This window comes from Camponotus floridanus, unplaced genomic scaffold, assembly GCF_003227725.1.
Source record: "Camponotus floridanus strain SB8 unplaced genomic scaffold, Cflo_v7.5 scaffold87, whole genome shotgun sequence".
Lineage (NCBI taxonomy): Eukaryota > Metazoa > Arthropoda > Insecta > Hymenoptera > Formicidae > Camponotus > Camponotus floridanus.
In genome coordinates, this window is record NW_020229857.1 from 22,661 (window position 1) to 38,194 (window position 15,534).

At 26.4% G+C, this 15,534-nt stretch overlaps 4 protein-coding genes across 4 annotated transcripts; 1 reads left to right on the forward strand and 3 right to left on the reverse strand.

The window, feature by feature from the left end:
- Positions 1-1,365: 1,365 nt before the first annotated feature.
- On the reverse strand, positions 1,366-5,296 carry LOC105247894 (probable cytochrome P450 12a5, mitochondrial). Its single transcript, XM_025414684.1, has 11 exons — positions 5,137-5,296; positions 4,683-4,958; positions 3,973-4,084; positions 3,791-3,913; positions 3,211-3,352; positions 2,756-3,003; positions 2,364-2,547; positions 2,119-2,291; positions 1,869-1,947; positions 1,600-1,809; positions 1,366-1,531 (listed from the first exon to the last, which is right to left on the reverse strand). Exons 1-11 carry the CDS (start codon positions 5,294-5,296, stop codon positions 1,421-1,423), a joined length of 1,818 nt encoding a protein of 605 aa, XP_025270469.1. The 3' UTR covers positions 1,366-1,420.
- Positions 5,297-6,180: 884 nt separating this feature from the next.
- Positions 6,181-9,608, reverse strand: LOC105253681 (H2.0-like homeobox protein). Its single transcript, XM_011261847.3, has 4 exons — positions 9,413-9,608; positions 8,914-9,120; positions 6,508-6,695; positions 6,181-6,360 (listed from the first exon to the last, which is right to left on the reverse strand). Exons 1-4 carry the CDS (start codon positions 9,516-9,518, stop codon positions 6,181-6,183), a joined length of 681 nt encoding a protein of 226 aa, XP_011260149.1. The 5' UTR covers positions 9,519-9,608.
- A 1,624-nt stretch (positions 9,609-11,232) lies between these two features.
- LOC105253680 lies at positions 11,233-12,680 on the reverse strand. The gene is made up of 4 exons (XM_025414690.1): positions 12,648-12,680; positions 12,149-12,316; positions 11,691-11,980; positions 11,233-11,370 (listed from the first exon to the last, which is right to left on the reverse strand). The coding sequence occupies exons 2-4, from the start codon at positions 12,303-12,305 to the stop codon at positions 11,233-11,235; spliced, it is 585 nt and encodes a 194-aa protein (XP_025270475.1). The 5' UTR covers positions 12,306-12,316; positions 12,648-12,680.
- Positions 12,681-12,939: 259 nt separating this feature from the next.
- LOC105253697 lies at positions 12,940-14,680 on the forward strand. Its single transcript, XM_011261896.2, has 4 exons — positions 12,940-13,081; positions 13,507-13,760; positions 13,851-13,961; positions 14,385-14,680. The coding sequence occupies exons 1-4, from the start codon at positions 13,003-13,005 to the stop codon at positions 14,646-14,648; spliced, it is 708 nt and encodes a 235-aa protein (XP_011260198.1). The 5' UTR covers positions 12,940-13,002; the 3' UTR covers positions 14,649-14,680.
- The last annotated feature ends 854 nt before the right edge of the window (positions 14,681-15,534 follow it).

Genomic DNA, 15,534 nt, shown 5'->3' on the forward strand with positions numbered 1-15,534 from the left:
TATTAATCATTTAATAATATAAACATATTTATATCCAAGAATATTTTTGAAATCATACACACACGCACTCACGCACACGTACACACGGATTAATTATTTATTAAACGATTAATATACTTCACGAAGTATATTAATCGTTTAATAAATAATTAATCCGTGTGTACGTGTGTGTGCGCGCGCGTGTGTATGTGTGTGTGACTTTAAAGATATACTTGTATATAAATGTACTTGTATATAACTTTAAAAATATATATTTCCATTATGTTAATTATCCGATTTTTATTCGATCGTTTTATTGCGCGTTCTGAATCAAATTATATTTATATTAGATCAAATAATATCAGAGAGAATATTTATTTATAATATTAGAATTCTAAATGTATGTGTGTGTGTACACATATATATTAGAATAGAAACAAAATAGAAATAGAAGAATAATCATTGCTCGTAAAGATTGCAACAAAGTAATCATTTATAATGTTGATTCCTGTATCGAATAATCGAGTATCGTATTTCGAGATCAATCAACTATTTATTAGTAATAAAATTGTATATAACTTACGAATATATTCCACTTATTCCGGTCGTTAATATCGCGGCAACGACGAATAAACTTTTCAAGAAAGTTCTATTCAACGGTTTCATATATGAGACAGTTCTACCAATCACTGATACAAAAAACTCGTCAATTGACCAGTTGGTGAAACTGTTTCAATCCTGAGTATTTTCTTAAAAGAGCTGTTGGCGCACATACATACGTGTATTAAGGTGCAATTTCATTAATGCTACTTTTTAGCGTCAATGAAATTGCACCTTTATGTTTACGCGCGTCACGCGTTCGAACGAACCTTGACATTCTCGCGGGAAGACTCGAGCAGCTCGTACGTCGTTCGTCGAGATCCTTCAAAGCGCAATCGTTCTTCATCATTTTTGCAATGGGTGATTACTAATTTGTACGATATTTATTTGTGCAGCAAGTGGCGTGTTATTTTGATCCCGAGTGAATCATTCTTTGAGATTTTATTGCATTGTTGTCGCGTAGCAAAACGATTTATTTGTCTTTTATCTGTCAGAAGTAATATTCTAATCCGTGAAACATAGTAAATAAGTATAAGATGTAAAAAAAGTTATACTTTTTTTCTTACAAAAAATTTACTATATAACGTAATTAACATTTGATACATAAGCATAAATAGATACACATATTTGTTATTATCTTTAAATTATCCTTTCAATAAAATAATACGTAAGTTAAGATTAATTTGAGATTATATATCCAATATACTTTTATCTTATACATTGACTTTTTTACAGAAAGATAATTGTAATATGATTATAATAAAGAGATGCATGTTTTTATTTTACTATTATGTCCCTTAAATTCTTGTAATTGTTTAAGCTGTATATATTTTATCATCTTTTAATTCCTATCTAAGAATCGAAAACGAAGTGACTTATTTGGTACGTTAATCATAAGAAATCGACTTTGGATATCAGCATAATCATACTCAATTGTAAATTCTCGTACCAACTGTAAAGAGTAAAATATGTATACTTTTTATGTCACTTTTATTGCTTACTTTATTGCGAGAAATGTACCTTTGCAGTGAGTAACATCATTTGTATTTCAGCCATATCTTTTCCTAGGCAGGATCGTACACCATGCCCGAAAGGTAGACATGAATATTCTTGGTAGGAATTATGCTCATGTTCGTCCTGCTTCAACCATCTTTCCGGCTGATATTTGCCAGGATCTTCAAAATGCTCCTCACGCTGTGATGTTATTTGATTCGCCATTATGATGAAAGTCTAAAATAAAAATTACTTGTTATTTTGTGTATATATTTGAACTCTCACCTGCAACTTACTCCCTTCGGTATTGTGTATCCGTGTAGCGAAATTGCTGATGACAATAATCTCGTCAAGTAAGGAAATGCAGGTCGCAATCTTTCATATGAAAAAATACATATAGTAATCAATTTATTATATAACATTTCTTATTCATTTTTTTACATTATAGTCATTATATATATATATATATATATATAAATAAAGTTTTCTAAATTATGAGAAAAGTTAACATAATGAAACTATTGTTTCTCTTAAATTCTATTATACCTAAGGCTTTCTTTTATGCATGCTTTTAAATATGGCATATTTTTCAAGCTTTCCTTTGTTAGAGTTGTTTGATCTGTTTTAAGTAAAACAGAGGTGATTTCGTCATACAATCGTTTTTGTATTCTAGGATTTCTCGCTAAAAAATAAAGCAGAAATGCCTCGCAATTTATGACCTAGAAATAGAAAGAAATAAATTATTACATATATTTATATTATTTTGTTTGCAGCAGATTGTTGCATATTACAGCTTGGACGCCTAGAATAATCATGTCCATCAAAAGAGTAGCAATATCGTTCAAATGGATACTCTGAATAATCATCTTTTCGAGCAATGATAAATTTTTCTTTTCATTTATAGATTCTACTTGTTTTGTTAATGAAGAAGCTTGCAGCTTGTTCTGTGCTTGACGAATATATTTCCCAATAATCCTGAAAAGTAGAGATCTATGTAAATGTGTCATATTAATAAAACATAATATTACTGAAAGTAAAAAGTTTTGTGGTTAACGCACTCGAATAAAATGTTAAATAAATTTATAATTATTATTATATAATATAAAAATATATACAAAATGGAATAATATATTCGATAAATTCTATCAAATTCAAAATGCTATCAAATTTTTCATTGACTCACTCGTCAAGAATGTCGCAAGCTGCAAAAAGTTTTCTAGCGAATGGAGTTTCGAAAAATCTCCACACCTGAAATCCAGTCTCGCATCGAGCCATATAAGTGTGAGCAGTAATTAACGCATTAATAACTTTTGTAATCTCAGACATTGATTTCGAAGTGGAATCGAGAAAACCGAGATGCCTATTGAACATCACTACATAGAAGCATTCCAGACCCCATACGGTGAGTTCCTGATGAAAATTCGCTGGTACCTATTGTTTAAATAATAATTTAAATATTAATCTTCAAGCTATTATACATTTGATTATACTACATTATCGAGCGTGATATTTACAAAAGATTGTTATTATATAATATTATTCTACTTTTTAAATGTTATACATTTACATGTATACGTTAAATTTAAGATAATTAACGTTAATACACATTAAATAAATGTTTATTAATATGTAATGTACCTCGTCCTGTCGATTGCGTATATTACGAATTCTTTTAACGAGTTCGCCACACACTGAATTCAGTTCTCCGATATAATTCGAAATTGTTTCGTGTAAAGGCCGGTCAATTTTCTCTTTCACTTCTAACCACTCCGAACTTTGTCTAATATTTTATAAAGTTTACACTAAATTGCATTATTAAATACCTAATATAACAAATGATTTTTGTCAAAACTATATAAATACTTCTATGTACGAGAAAAAAATATTTTTTAAGTATATCATAAATGGATGGAGCAGCTGTAAATGGAAAAAATTAGTTTTTGATTGACAATGTATTGGCACAACTCAACATCAATAACTATATATCAATAACTATTTTTTTAATGTACTTACTAATTTTCTCTCATATAAATAAATATTATTAAATTCAAACACATTTATTTAATTCAAGAAAAATGTTTTGCTTATAATATATATTTAAATGTATTTTTTGTATAATTAGCTTCATTATTTTTTATATAATTCAATCTTCCTGCGTTATATATTCTATGTAAAGCCAATTATATTACACTTACAGAGAGAATTATATTATACTTACAAAGAGAACGCACCAGCAGAACGACACTTGCGATGATTAAGGTGATAGTGTTGAAGAATATCAATGCCACTACGAATAGCTGACTTGCTCTCTTGCTTGAGAACTTCTGCTATATGTTCAGGCCTAGAATAATTGATAAATTATTGCTTGAAAACAGAAACATATTAATTGCAATATCTCACCTGTGAATCATAATTATATCATTCATAAAAGGGCCATTAATCCGCACAATGCAGCCATATTCATCGAATAAATATTTAATCGGCGTAATATTGCGATTCCAAAATAATCGTCCTGCAAAATAATCCATGGTTTTAGAATAAAAAATACATTGTAAATTTGATCTCAAATAAAAAATAAGAATTAAATAAGAATTTATTTTTTATTTTAGTTAAATAAGAATTTATTTTTTATTTTAATTATTATAAGTAACTAATTTTAAGACACCTTTTTTATATTAGTTCATTAATTAAGAAAAATTAAAATAACTAAAAAATAATAAAAGTTCAATAAAAAAATGTATATATAATATTAAAAATTTATATTATAATCTTAACATTTTTATTTAAATTATTGACATAAATTATAATAAAAACACTTAATTTTTTTTAAATTTTTTGTTCTTTTTTTCTATCGACAGTAAATAATTTGTTTAAATATGTATCTATATATGTGTGTGTTTCTATAAATTCGAAAAACTTTGCACTTAATTAGACGTAGTTTTTCGACTCTAAATCAGCGAATTTGCTTAAAATTCCTAGAGCCAAAATTTATTTATTTATATTCTACGCATCTTACAAAATTGCGTAACTTTTATTTAAGTCATGGTCAATTTGAAAATACAAAATAGCTCTTCGAATTTTAAGCAATTGAATTCTTCAAGGGATCATACCCTGGGTAAATCTGCTGATTAGCAGACTGCAAAACAGTTGCGTACCCAGAAGTGGCACGTATTTCCAGTATTTTTCCCATAACTTGAGTATCATTGGGCCAGGAATATCCTCAAATGGCAACGGCGCTTTATCCACATGATCAAGTGACACAATTTTTGATGCAGAAATTTCAAAGTCTTCCGTGATCTCGGGATTTACTGCCTCCAATAATGGCATCGCTTTTGCCACAGTTGCAGTAATTGTTGGAATTGCATGTGACTGCGTCACGGTAGTAGCTGATGATAAAGGAAGTTTGAGATTATTAATACAACAATTATTGCAGGGAGGTATTTTCTCTTCTTAGATTTGAAAAGCATAATTTGACGAAGCACAATTTATGACTTAAATTCACTGAAAGTTATTGAATATATATATACGATTAAACATCAAGTAATTAAACACCATATTTCTTACTTATTATATCATTGGTGTTGAGTGGTGCACATTTTTCTTCCTTGTTAGCTGTCAATGTGTTTGCTAGTTTCGTTGTTAAGCGATAGAAACATGTTCCGTATATTTGCAAAGAAACATGCCGGGCAACGACAGTAGATCGTCGCATTAAACAATGTATCATCTTTGGAATTAGGATATTTTTATAAGACGTTGTTTATCTACTAAGAAAATTATGTTAAATATTTATACAATTATAGATATTTGTAAAATCAGACAAAGATGCAAGTAAATATATAATAATATACAATTACAGACTCGAGTATAAGTATATAATGTGTAATATATATATATATATATACTTAGAGATTTAAACTTTTACATACCTGCTACTAAATATACAGCTTGAAAAAACTAAAATGATCATGAATTATGATTGTATATAATGACAGTTAGCCATAAATATTCGCGCCGATGAAAGAAGGAAAGGAAATAACAAAGTCGTTGCTACAGAAGCATATCGAAAAAATAGACAATTGTATTTATCGATTATACAAAAATTCATCCTCTGATATTAATATATATATATATTAATATATATGGTAATATATATAATAATATATAATATATATGGTTGTTTTACAATTTTGGAGATTTAATATTAAACGTTAAGGAAATCCTTTTTATGCTTATATATAAAGCATTAACGAATTTATGTCAAACCATTGGTATATACGCCAATTTTACTGTATTGTAAATTATTTTTACATAAAAAAATACTTCATATAATAAATTTTCTTTATTGTATTATTAACTTGCTTATTATTATATGTTCGCAAAATTGAACTTTAAGACATTTTTCTTTAAAAAATGAATACGTAATTATTGCACACATTATTGCTCTTACTCATATTTAATATACGTTATGTAATGTTATTATAATAACAATTCTTCTAATATTCAAACTTTCTCAAAGAACTTTTAAATGTATCATTAAAAAGAATCCAGAATTATTTTTTCTACATACATATATATATATATATATATATATATATATATATATAAGTTTTATAAATCTACATCAATTTCTACGTCTTCTTCGTTTTGTTGTATCGTATCTTTGACGTTGGGTTTAACTAATTTTTGCGGAATATCTTTTTGCGTAGAATCTGGACCAACCGATGCAGCATTCTCGTTCTCTCTTGTATGTCGCCATTTCATCCGACGATTTTGAAACCAAACTTTGACCTAATGATAAAAAAAGCAAAGATCTATTAATTAAACTATATAAATAAATATCTCTTTTATAAATATTTCCTTAAGTGCAATTTTATTTTATAAATAATATAATGACAGTTAGTTTATATGCAATCATAATTTTATAAATAATATAACCTGTGCATCTGTTAAACCTAAAGTTGCTGCCAACTGTCGTCTATCTGGCTTTGTAATGTACTTTTGCAGTGAAAATCTCCTTTCTAAACCTTTCCGCTGTAGTGAGCTAAACACAGCTCTGGACCATGATCTCTTCCTTCGTGTGTTTGTTTCGGAAGAATTTATTGTTGAAGAAGATGATATAGATGCTGAAAAATGATTGTGTTACCTAAATTTATTTAATAACTTTAATTAATAATTTATTTATCTAAATTTTTCTCTAACAGTCAAATTTATTTTTGTTTCTGTATTATAATCATGACTATAATAAATATAGCATTCCAAAAGAGCCATTAAAAAAGAATTTGTAGCTTTCTTTTTCCAGATTTTTATTTAGAATTGAATTAAAGAGATATCAATATATACTCGTATATTTGTATATATATCAATATACTCGCAAAAGATATTGCAATCTCTTATTAATTATGTGGCCGTTCAACAAATTAAGATATAAGAAATCGAACATTACAATTTTTTGAATTTTATTATAATTTTCTATATATATTTGATAATGTTAAAAATTTTATCTTAATGACACATTAGATATTTTTAATCTACCATAAAAATAAATAAAAATACATATATTTAATCTACCATAAAAATAAATAAAAATACATGTATTTATTAAAAATAGAGAGGATTCTTTATATATAAAATATTATAAATATATTCTAAAACTTTTGTATTACAAAGACGAAAAAAGGGATAAATAAATTGCGAATTAGATGGAGAAGCGTCATGAATGATAAACGCTACTTTTGACTCTACTTTGGGTATCAGTTTCTACAGATCTCAATCCAAAGAAGCCTCCAAGATGGGGTACTTTGGGCTGATTTACAACCACATGAAAGTATACAACATCTGTACGTATTTAAACAGTGTGGTGCTCCCACTCAAGCTAAATCTTCGTACAAATTCGAACAGATACCTCTAACATCACAGTTATTTTGGGATTTCAATGTTAATCTCTCTTTGAGCGTATATTTCTAATTCATGAATTCCGTTACATTTCATAGATATTCATGCTATATAAAGGATTAATATAATTATTTAAGGTATTATGTTGGCATCATATCAAAATGCAATAGAAAACAATGCTAGTGTAATAAAAAAGAGATATTGAAAAGAGATTATGTTTCAAATATTCTTATTCTTATGTTAATCACAATAAATTAATAATAATTTAAAATTAAAATATTGACTTATATATTACTTTATATCTTACATTTATATATAAATTTATTATGTTATTAGTATTTAATATGAACCTTTGAAAATACAGGTTATAAGAAAATAACTTATTTAATGTATACTTATTAGCAGATATTTTATTTATTATCTCTCCATTTATTTATTTATTTTATTATTTTATTTTTATTATTAAAATTTTATGATACATTAATAGCAAATAGTTATTAAGAAGGAACAAGAAGAGATATGGGAACACGCTGTCGAATTTTATAATGATCAAAGAAAAAATGCATATTGAAACCACCGTTTACATCATGCGTATAAACGCTCGGTGGCACTTAAGATGTCGTTTAAACACAGACAGGAAACACGAGAATACACTGACACATAAATATTTTGTTCTGCTTACTCCAGGATATCAGAGGGACAAGACAGTGTGTCCATATGGTAACATTTGTTAATGACGTAACCTGCGACTCCCCCGATTGAATCTTCTTAAAGTAATCTTATAAATCTACGCAATAATCATGCTCGTGTTTAAATTTAATTGCTTATTATTAATTAATTATATTAAATATATTAATATTATAATATATTAATATTATAATTAAATATATTATATATTTATTAAATGTAAAATATTAAATATATTTATTAAATATATTATATTATATATATTATGAGTTAAGAAGATTTCAGCATACAATTTTCTCTTTTTCATTCAAAGTAAAGTCTATCTTTTTAATGGAATCTGTTTATGAAATGTGTATTTTATTTATTTTTTTTATATTAGATATCATTAATTCAAAATTTTATTATATTTACATGCTACATTTTTTATTCAATATATACACACACAAAATTTAAATTTAATTTTCTTTTATTTTTAAATTTGAAAAAATTATATTTTTGAAAATAATATATTTAATCGTAAAAATATAAAAATATCACTGAATGTTTTCTTATTACAAATTTTTTAAAAAGTTTGGAATTCTAATTAATTGAGAATAAATAACAAATGATAAATTAAGTTTCCAAAAAATAAAATAAAATTATGTTCTTAATTTCTATCAAGATTTTATGTTTCTCTTTTTCTTTTAATAGAATTTTAATTTAAAATTTGTAAAATTTTAAGAAAAATATGCAATATTAAATTATTAGCTTATTATAACTCACTTCTCAGTACAGGACGTATTGGTGCCGGCCGATATAAAGTTCCTAACTCCATTAATCCAGTATAAGACGTAGATGCGATGCCCTCAGGTAATGATGAATGAGGGTGCGAAAATGACATGCAAGCTCTGACACTTTCGCATTGGCCGCAACTTTCAATACAAGGGCAACATATTGGTGGAAGTTGTATTGCAACTGGTTTAAGAATATCTATCAACGTATTAGTTTCGAAGAATTAAAATAAATTCGCTTTTTAAGAAAATGAAATATGTAATAGACAATATTAAACGCATATAAAATAGTATATACATATATATACATATAAAATTAAGATCACAATTATGATTTTTGGTTAAATATGACAGAACATTGATTTATATCAAATAAGTTTTTAACTAGACAAAAATATACATAACAAGATAATCGAATTTATTTATTTATATGCTACAAATATATATTATATATATATATTTGTAACTTTTGTACTTTTATCAATTTTTACCTGTTTTCTTCGTGCGAATGTCATTTGATAGAATGCGATCCATGCCAAATTTTAATTGTTTTGAACAATTAGAATTATCCATGACGTGAGTACTAGTGCCAATCATTTTCTTTTTTACAAATTTCACACGATGCTATCAATTGCGTTCACGTCACTAGTACTTAAAAGTGTATGTTACTATTTTATAAATGTTACGTATAATCATGCACAATACAATTATACAATATATACTTCTACACTGAAAATTATTATTAAAACTAAAGTAAATTTTTTAAATGACATTTGTGAATAACTATTAAATTATTTTTTCATCTCAATTCACTGTATGCACTTCTTATAATATTATTTTATGCCTGTGCAATTATATTAGGACTTTGACGAAGAGGAAAATTAATTTAAGCATAGACTTTAAATTACTTCATTATCAAGGAATTATCACTTTTCAGAAAAAAAATATTCGAGAGAATTGCAGAACAGCGTAAAAGTGAATGAATGAACGAGACTGTGCCATGTTAAGAGAAGATTTCTGGTTGAAAAAAAAATCACTGCTACCAGTTGTGATTTAACTGGATTAACTGGATTGGCCCACGAAAATACTGATAGGCGTGGCCACAAGAAGATTGGTCTGATCAAAATGATGTATCAGATGTGGTTGAGAATACAAGTTTCAAAATAATATTCTTCGCCGTGAAAAATGCTGTAAGAAAGTTAAAACACACATTTACATTTTTATAACAGCATAATGATAGATTATGTCTAAAATTTATATTAAATAGCTTTTTAATCTTTTGTTTTACAAATAAGTTTTTTAATTACATATTTTTCAGAGATATTTGAGAATAATATATCTTAGATACTTTTTAGTGTCATTAAAAAATTCTCAATTCAAGTAAAAACATTATTAATATCATTCCTAAATTTTCTAGAATTTTAATTTTCTAGCATCAGTACACACGCATAATTAGATTTACATAATGATTAAATATATTTAAGATTCTAATATTATTCGTCTAATTAAAAAATATAAGCTAGATTAATTAAATAAAAATATAACAAAATAAAAAATGTTATATCTTGTGTCTACTTTTGTCGCTACTTTTGAACATGAATAATACATAATTAGAGATGGATTAGATTTCGAAAAATTTGATATGTTAGAAAAAATTGCATATATCGGTAGAACAATGTATATGTGGTCGATGATATCTCTGGAAGAGCCATATGGTTATCTTTGCGTGTAGAGGTCTGCGAAGTACACAGTCACTTAGGTGTTTATTTGAAGAGCCATGTTTGAAGCTGCCTCTCTACCCACATGCTAAGAATATTCTTCAAGATATGTACACATCGCGGTCCTCTATTCGATTTTATTAGGTTTTAGGATTTTCAAGAGTCTGTCAGATTTGCGTGATAAGCACTCTTCGAATTTAGTTAATCGATCGGCGCAAATAATTCTTATCTAAGTCAAACCACGTAAAAAAGAAAAACTCTTTGAAAATTAATTATAAAATATTTAATTAATTTAGTATAAAATTCTGTTACGATGTTATATATATATGTTGATTTTATTAGTGAAATAAATATAATTAATTCAATACATAATTTTAAAAATAACACATTATTAAGATAATTATTATAAAATAATTTATATTTGTTGCCTACATATCTATTTTATTTTTTATGAATTATTTACTATTATTGATTTACTCTATCTTAATAAATCTTATTATTTTGAATAAGATTTAATAAATATAATGAACATGTATAAATGATAAATCTACCTAAAATATAATACTTTTATATAGTTTATATAATTTGTAATCTCAATTATATAAGGCATAACTTCTCGAAAGCATAATCATTCCTTCATAAAGTTTGTCGGTTTCAAAATTATTCTCCATTGGATCGAATATTAAAACGTTACGCTTGGGGCGACTTAATTTTTGTAGATTTTGCAGATTCTAAAAAAATTAATTAGTAATTTAATAGTATAATCGATTAGTTGGTATTTATCAAGAATCTATTTGTATTCTTGTAATATGTTATAATTTACGATTTCGTAATACTACGGCGGTTTTCTGAAAAAAACCTTTTAAAAGAATAGATTATTTTTTAGAAATTTAATAATAATATATTTAGTATATATAATAGCAGTATATATAATAAAAATGATCTTTAAATTTAGTATATATAATCTATATATAATTTAGTATAATAGTATATATAATTTAAATTTAGTATATATCTCTAAATTTAGTATATATAATAAAAATGATCTTACCGAAAATACAACGACATTCCCGTTAGTATTAGTATTATTGGCCATATTGCGACGAATTGCTGTTATTATAAGTGTAAGGAGATAACCGCCAAATGCGAGAAACGAAAGCGCAGTTACTGCGCTTTGAAAGATTTTTGAAATCTTTGATTCCTTGCCTTTTTCATCATAATGCTCCTCATATCGTCGCATAGGTTTCTTACTACTTCTTTTTAATGGCAAAGCCATTGGCATTGTCAGGGAACTTCTACTAGATACATCTTCGCGCGCGTTTCGATCCTCATCAGTAATATCTGCAAATAACGTAAAAATAGATTAGGGAAAAAATGTCTGCTTAGTATATATTTTAAATCTGATTTTTTTATAATATATAATAATAACAAATAATAAAGATTTAAAAAATTGCTAATATTACATTATAAATTATATTTAATGAAGGATTTATAATGACAATAGTTTACCATTTTCCGGACTTCCAAAGGAAGATCTTATTTGGATTAATTTATTCATTGGCAATTCACTTAAACTGCGAACCTCATCCATATATAAAGATGATTGTTCTCCAGTTGCCATTTTTAAAATGCAAGATGAATAAAATATCAGCAAAGTGCAATGCATAGTCAAATCTTCTGAAATTTGTGAATAAGATAAAATATTGGATGCCCCAAAACTCATGGTACAAATAAGAAGAAATAATTCTACATAAAAAAATAAATCAAACATTTAATACGAAGAGCATAATTATGTACGAAATGAGCATCACTTCAAACAAATTTTTTAAATTAATATAAAATAATGTTCTTGAGAAGTAAATATATTTTGTCTCTTATTATGTAATCTTTTGATATTGATAATCATATAAAAATATTTCATTTTACATGTTTGATTTTTTTTTGTACAGAATATCACTTCCTTCCCATTTATACCATCACTTTTGGCATCCCGGTATAAATATTTTACTTTTAAATGTAACTTTTGCTTAATATGTTAAACACTTTTCGAATAGGTTCTATAAATAGAACGTTGAAAACTATGCAAACTTGAACTGTTACTTCTAGCACCTTCGTTAGCCTTTCTACTGACTTCTAACAGAAATGTGACTAAATCACATACTGCGAAACATGCTGCGGATGTCTCCTTGCGCTTGGCTGGCGAAGCAAGAAGAGCGACAGTCGCCTAACACGCGACTCAATTGGAGCTTCGTCGGAGACGCAGCGGAATAGAAATAAACGCACAATTAACGCGAAACACCCGTTATGATTTACTTTAGAAAGATTCTCGATAGTCTCAGTACTGGACAGTTAGCGTCAACGAAATGTCGAATATCTCGTGTCTCTTCTTTTGCATTATTTGGATAACTATATTTGATAATGTGCTGCTCGCAAAAACCGAAGGTGAGAGCTTATTTTTCTTCTGGAAAAACTACATAAATTATTGCTGATTAAATGTATATATAAATCATCAAATCATTCGCTCTCAATTTATTATAAATAATGACAAAAATTTTAATAAAAAATATTACATATACATAATAGTACTAGAAATGATTCAATATATGTATAGTATAACATATTAGTAATAAAATAAAATTTAAAATAAAAATTAAATAGAAGATAAATTTTATATATTTTTTTTGTTTGATTTAGAAAGGAGATTTTCTACGCAAAAAGATATTTTAGAAAATTAACAATTTTGTATAAATATAGAAAGTATTAGTAATTGTATAAATAATTCACATATTGTAAAAATATTCTGCAAATTATCTTAGATTAAAAATAAATTGCATTATGAAAACAATTATTATATACCTTAATTCCAGATGTCCTGCATAAGATAAAAACAGGATTGCAGTATGCAAGTAATTATTTGGAAACAGCCAAGGATATCGCCGATTTAGTATCTAAGAGTTTAGGCGGTAAACAGAAGCAGAAGCGCGGTGACAATGAAAATGATGATGCAAAACAGCCATTTGGTCCTTCAAATCTTGTCTCCGCATTCTTTCACCTCATTGGACTTGATTCGCAAAAAGTCGCAGCAATCGCGGTCAACAGCGTTATATTTCTTGCACAGATGGTAAATATTATATGCAATATTATTAAGTATCAGTACTTTTCATATTTAAGTCAAATTCACAATATGTTTTTCCTATTTTTCTTTTAACAGATAAGTTCGCTCTTTGGATTAAAATCACAAGAAAATATCGCCAAAAATATAGATGACAAAGTACTCGCTTGGGACCCTTTAAAATTTACTTTAGAAAATAAAAATGAAAAAGTAAGTTATTGTAAACATGAAGATGACTTTGATTTCGATTTTGATTTAAATAATAGTTTAAAAAAGATTACTTGGATTTAATTTATTCAAATTTTTATCGAGTTTTAATTTATTTAAATTTTTATCAATTTTTCTATAATAATCAAATCTAAGATTTGTATAATTTTAGACAAATTTTTTAGATTTTTAAAATTATATATAAATACAAAAAATTCTGTTACATGTAATTATAATTCATATAATTAACATTATATATTGTACATGTAAACTTTCTCTTCCTCCCTTTCTTTCTCTCTCTCTTTGATAAGAACTTCATATTTAAAAGAGCTATAAATTTAAGTCTAAAATTAATTTATAATTAAAATATATTTATATAAGCAAATGCAATGCAATTGCAACACATTTTTTAATTCTATTCAATAGATTCAACGTTTGGTTGAGCAAGCAAAAAATCCGAATCTACCAAATCAATTGATTGCAAGAATGGCTGGTCCTGATTCTGCTTGTATCAGATTACTAGTATGCAAATCATCTCCGGTAATAAAAGCGGCGCAAAATTCTCTTAATAATAAATCGCAGAATCATATGCATCGATTAATCGCTTGGCTACCTTCTAAAGAGGAATTTGAAACAAACAGCGACGAATGCGAGGATAATCATACCGATTGTAGTTTATTTTTGTCGTAATAACAATTATCAGTGTGAGAGAAAAAAATAAAATTTCTTATCAGAAAATTCAAAGATATATGCGTAATTATATATCAAATAATTAATCTTAAAATTATAAGATATAATTATAAGATCAAATAATTATATTTTCAACAGCGCATTATTTTGATTTTAAAACGAGGAAGAAGTTGTTTTCTTTTTCCCTTTATACTATATTATATAAAACATATAATAATAATATATAAATAACAAAAAGTGATAAATATATTACATTATATAATTGTACATTCCATATAGATTTTCTATTCATATTGCTTTGTCCATTCTTTGCGCAATAATATTTAGAATTCTCATTAAAAGCTATCATTAATAATCATTTTCCATAATATATGGCACGAAAAGTTAAATATAAAAATTTATAATACTCTCTCACATAATCTTTCTTGCGTTTGAAATACCTTTTACGCACATTTACCAAGTATCTGTTGATTAAATATCCCAAATTCGGGAAACATTTCTGTTCCTCATGATCTAAAAATAAAAATTTACTAGTAGATAATTATATCTTTTAATGAGAAAAGATTCTGTTCATTTCGACTTTTTTAACAAATTAGAAATTACATAAAGTACACAATTATTCAAGTCAACATTATATCTACATTTCAACCGTCAATTAGTCTACATCGTACATTTAATGAGATGCGATCACATCATATTGTGATATTACATACGTTATGTGGTTATATCATCTTTCTCTAAGAATTGTCCAAGGTCAATACATCGAAGTAATCGTCGCTGGATAAATTCGATCGACATCAAAAATGTTTGGCATATGGGTTCAATTCTCTATTTATAATATATATAATTTACATGATGTATATATAGTGTGATGTCTATTATTTGC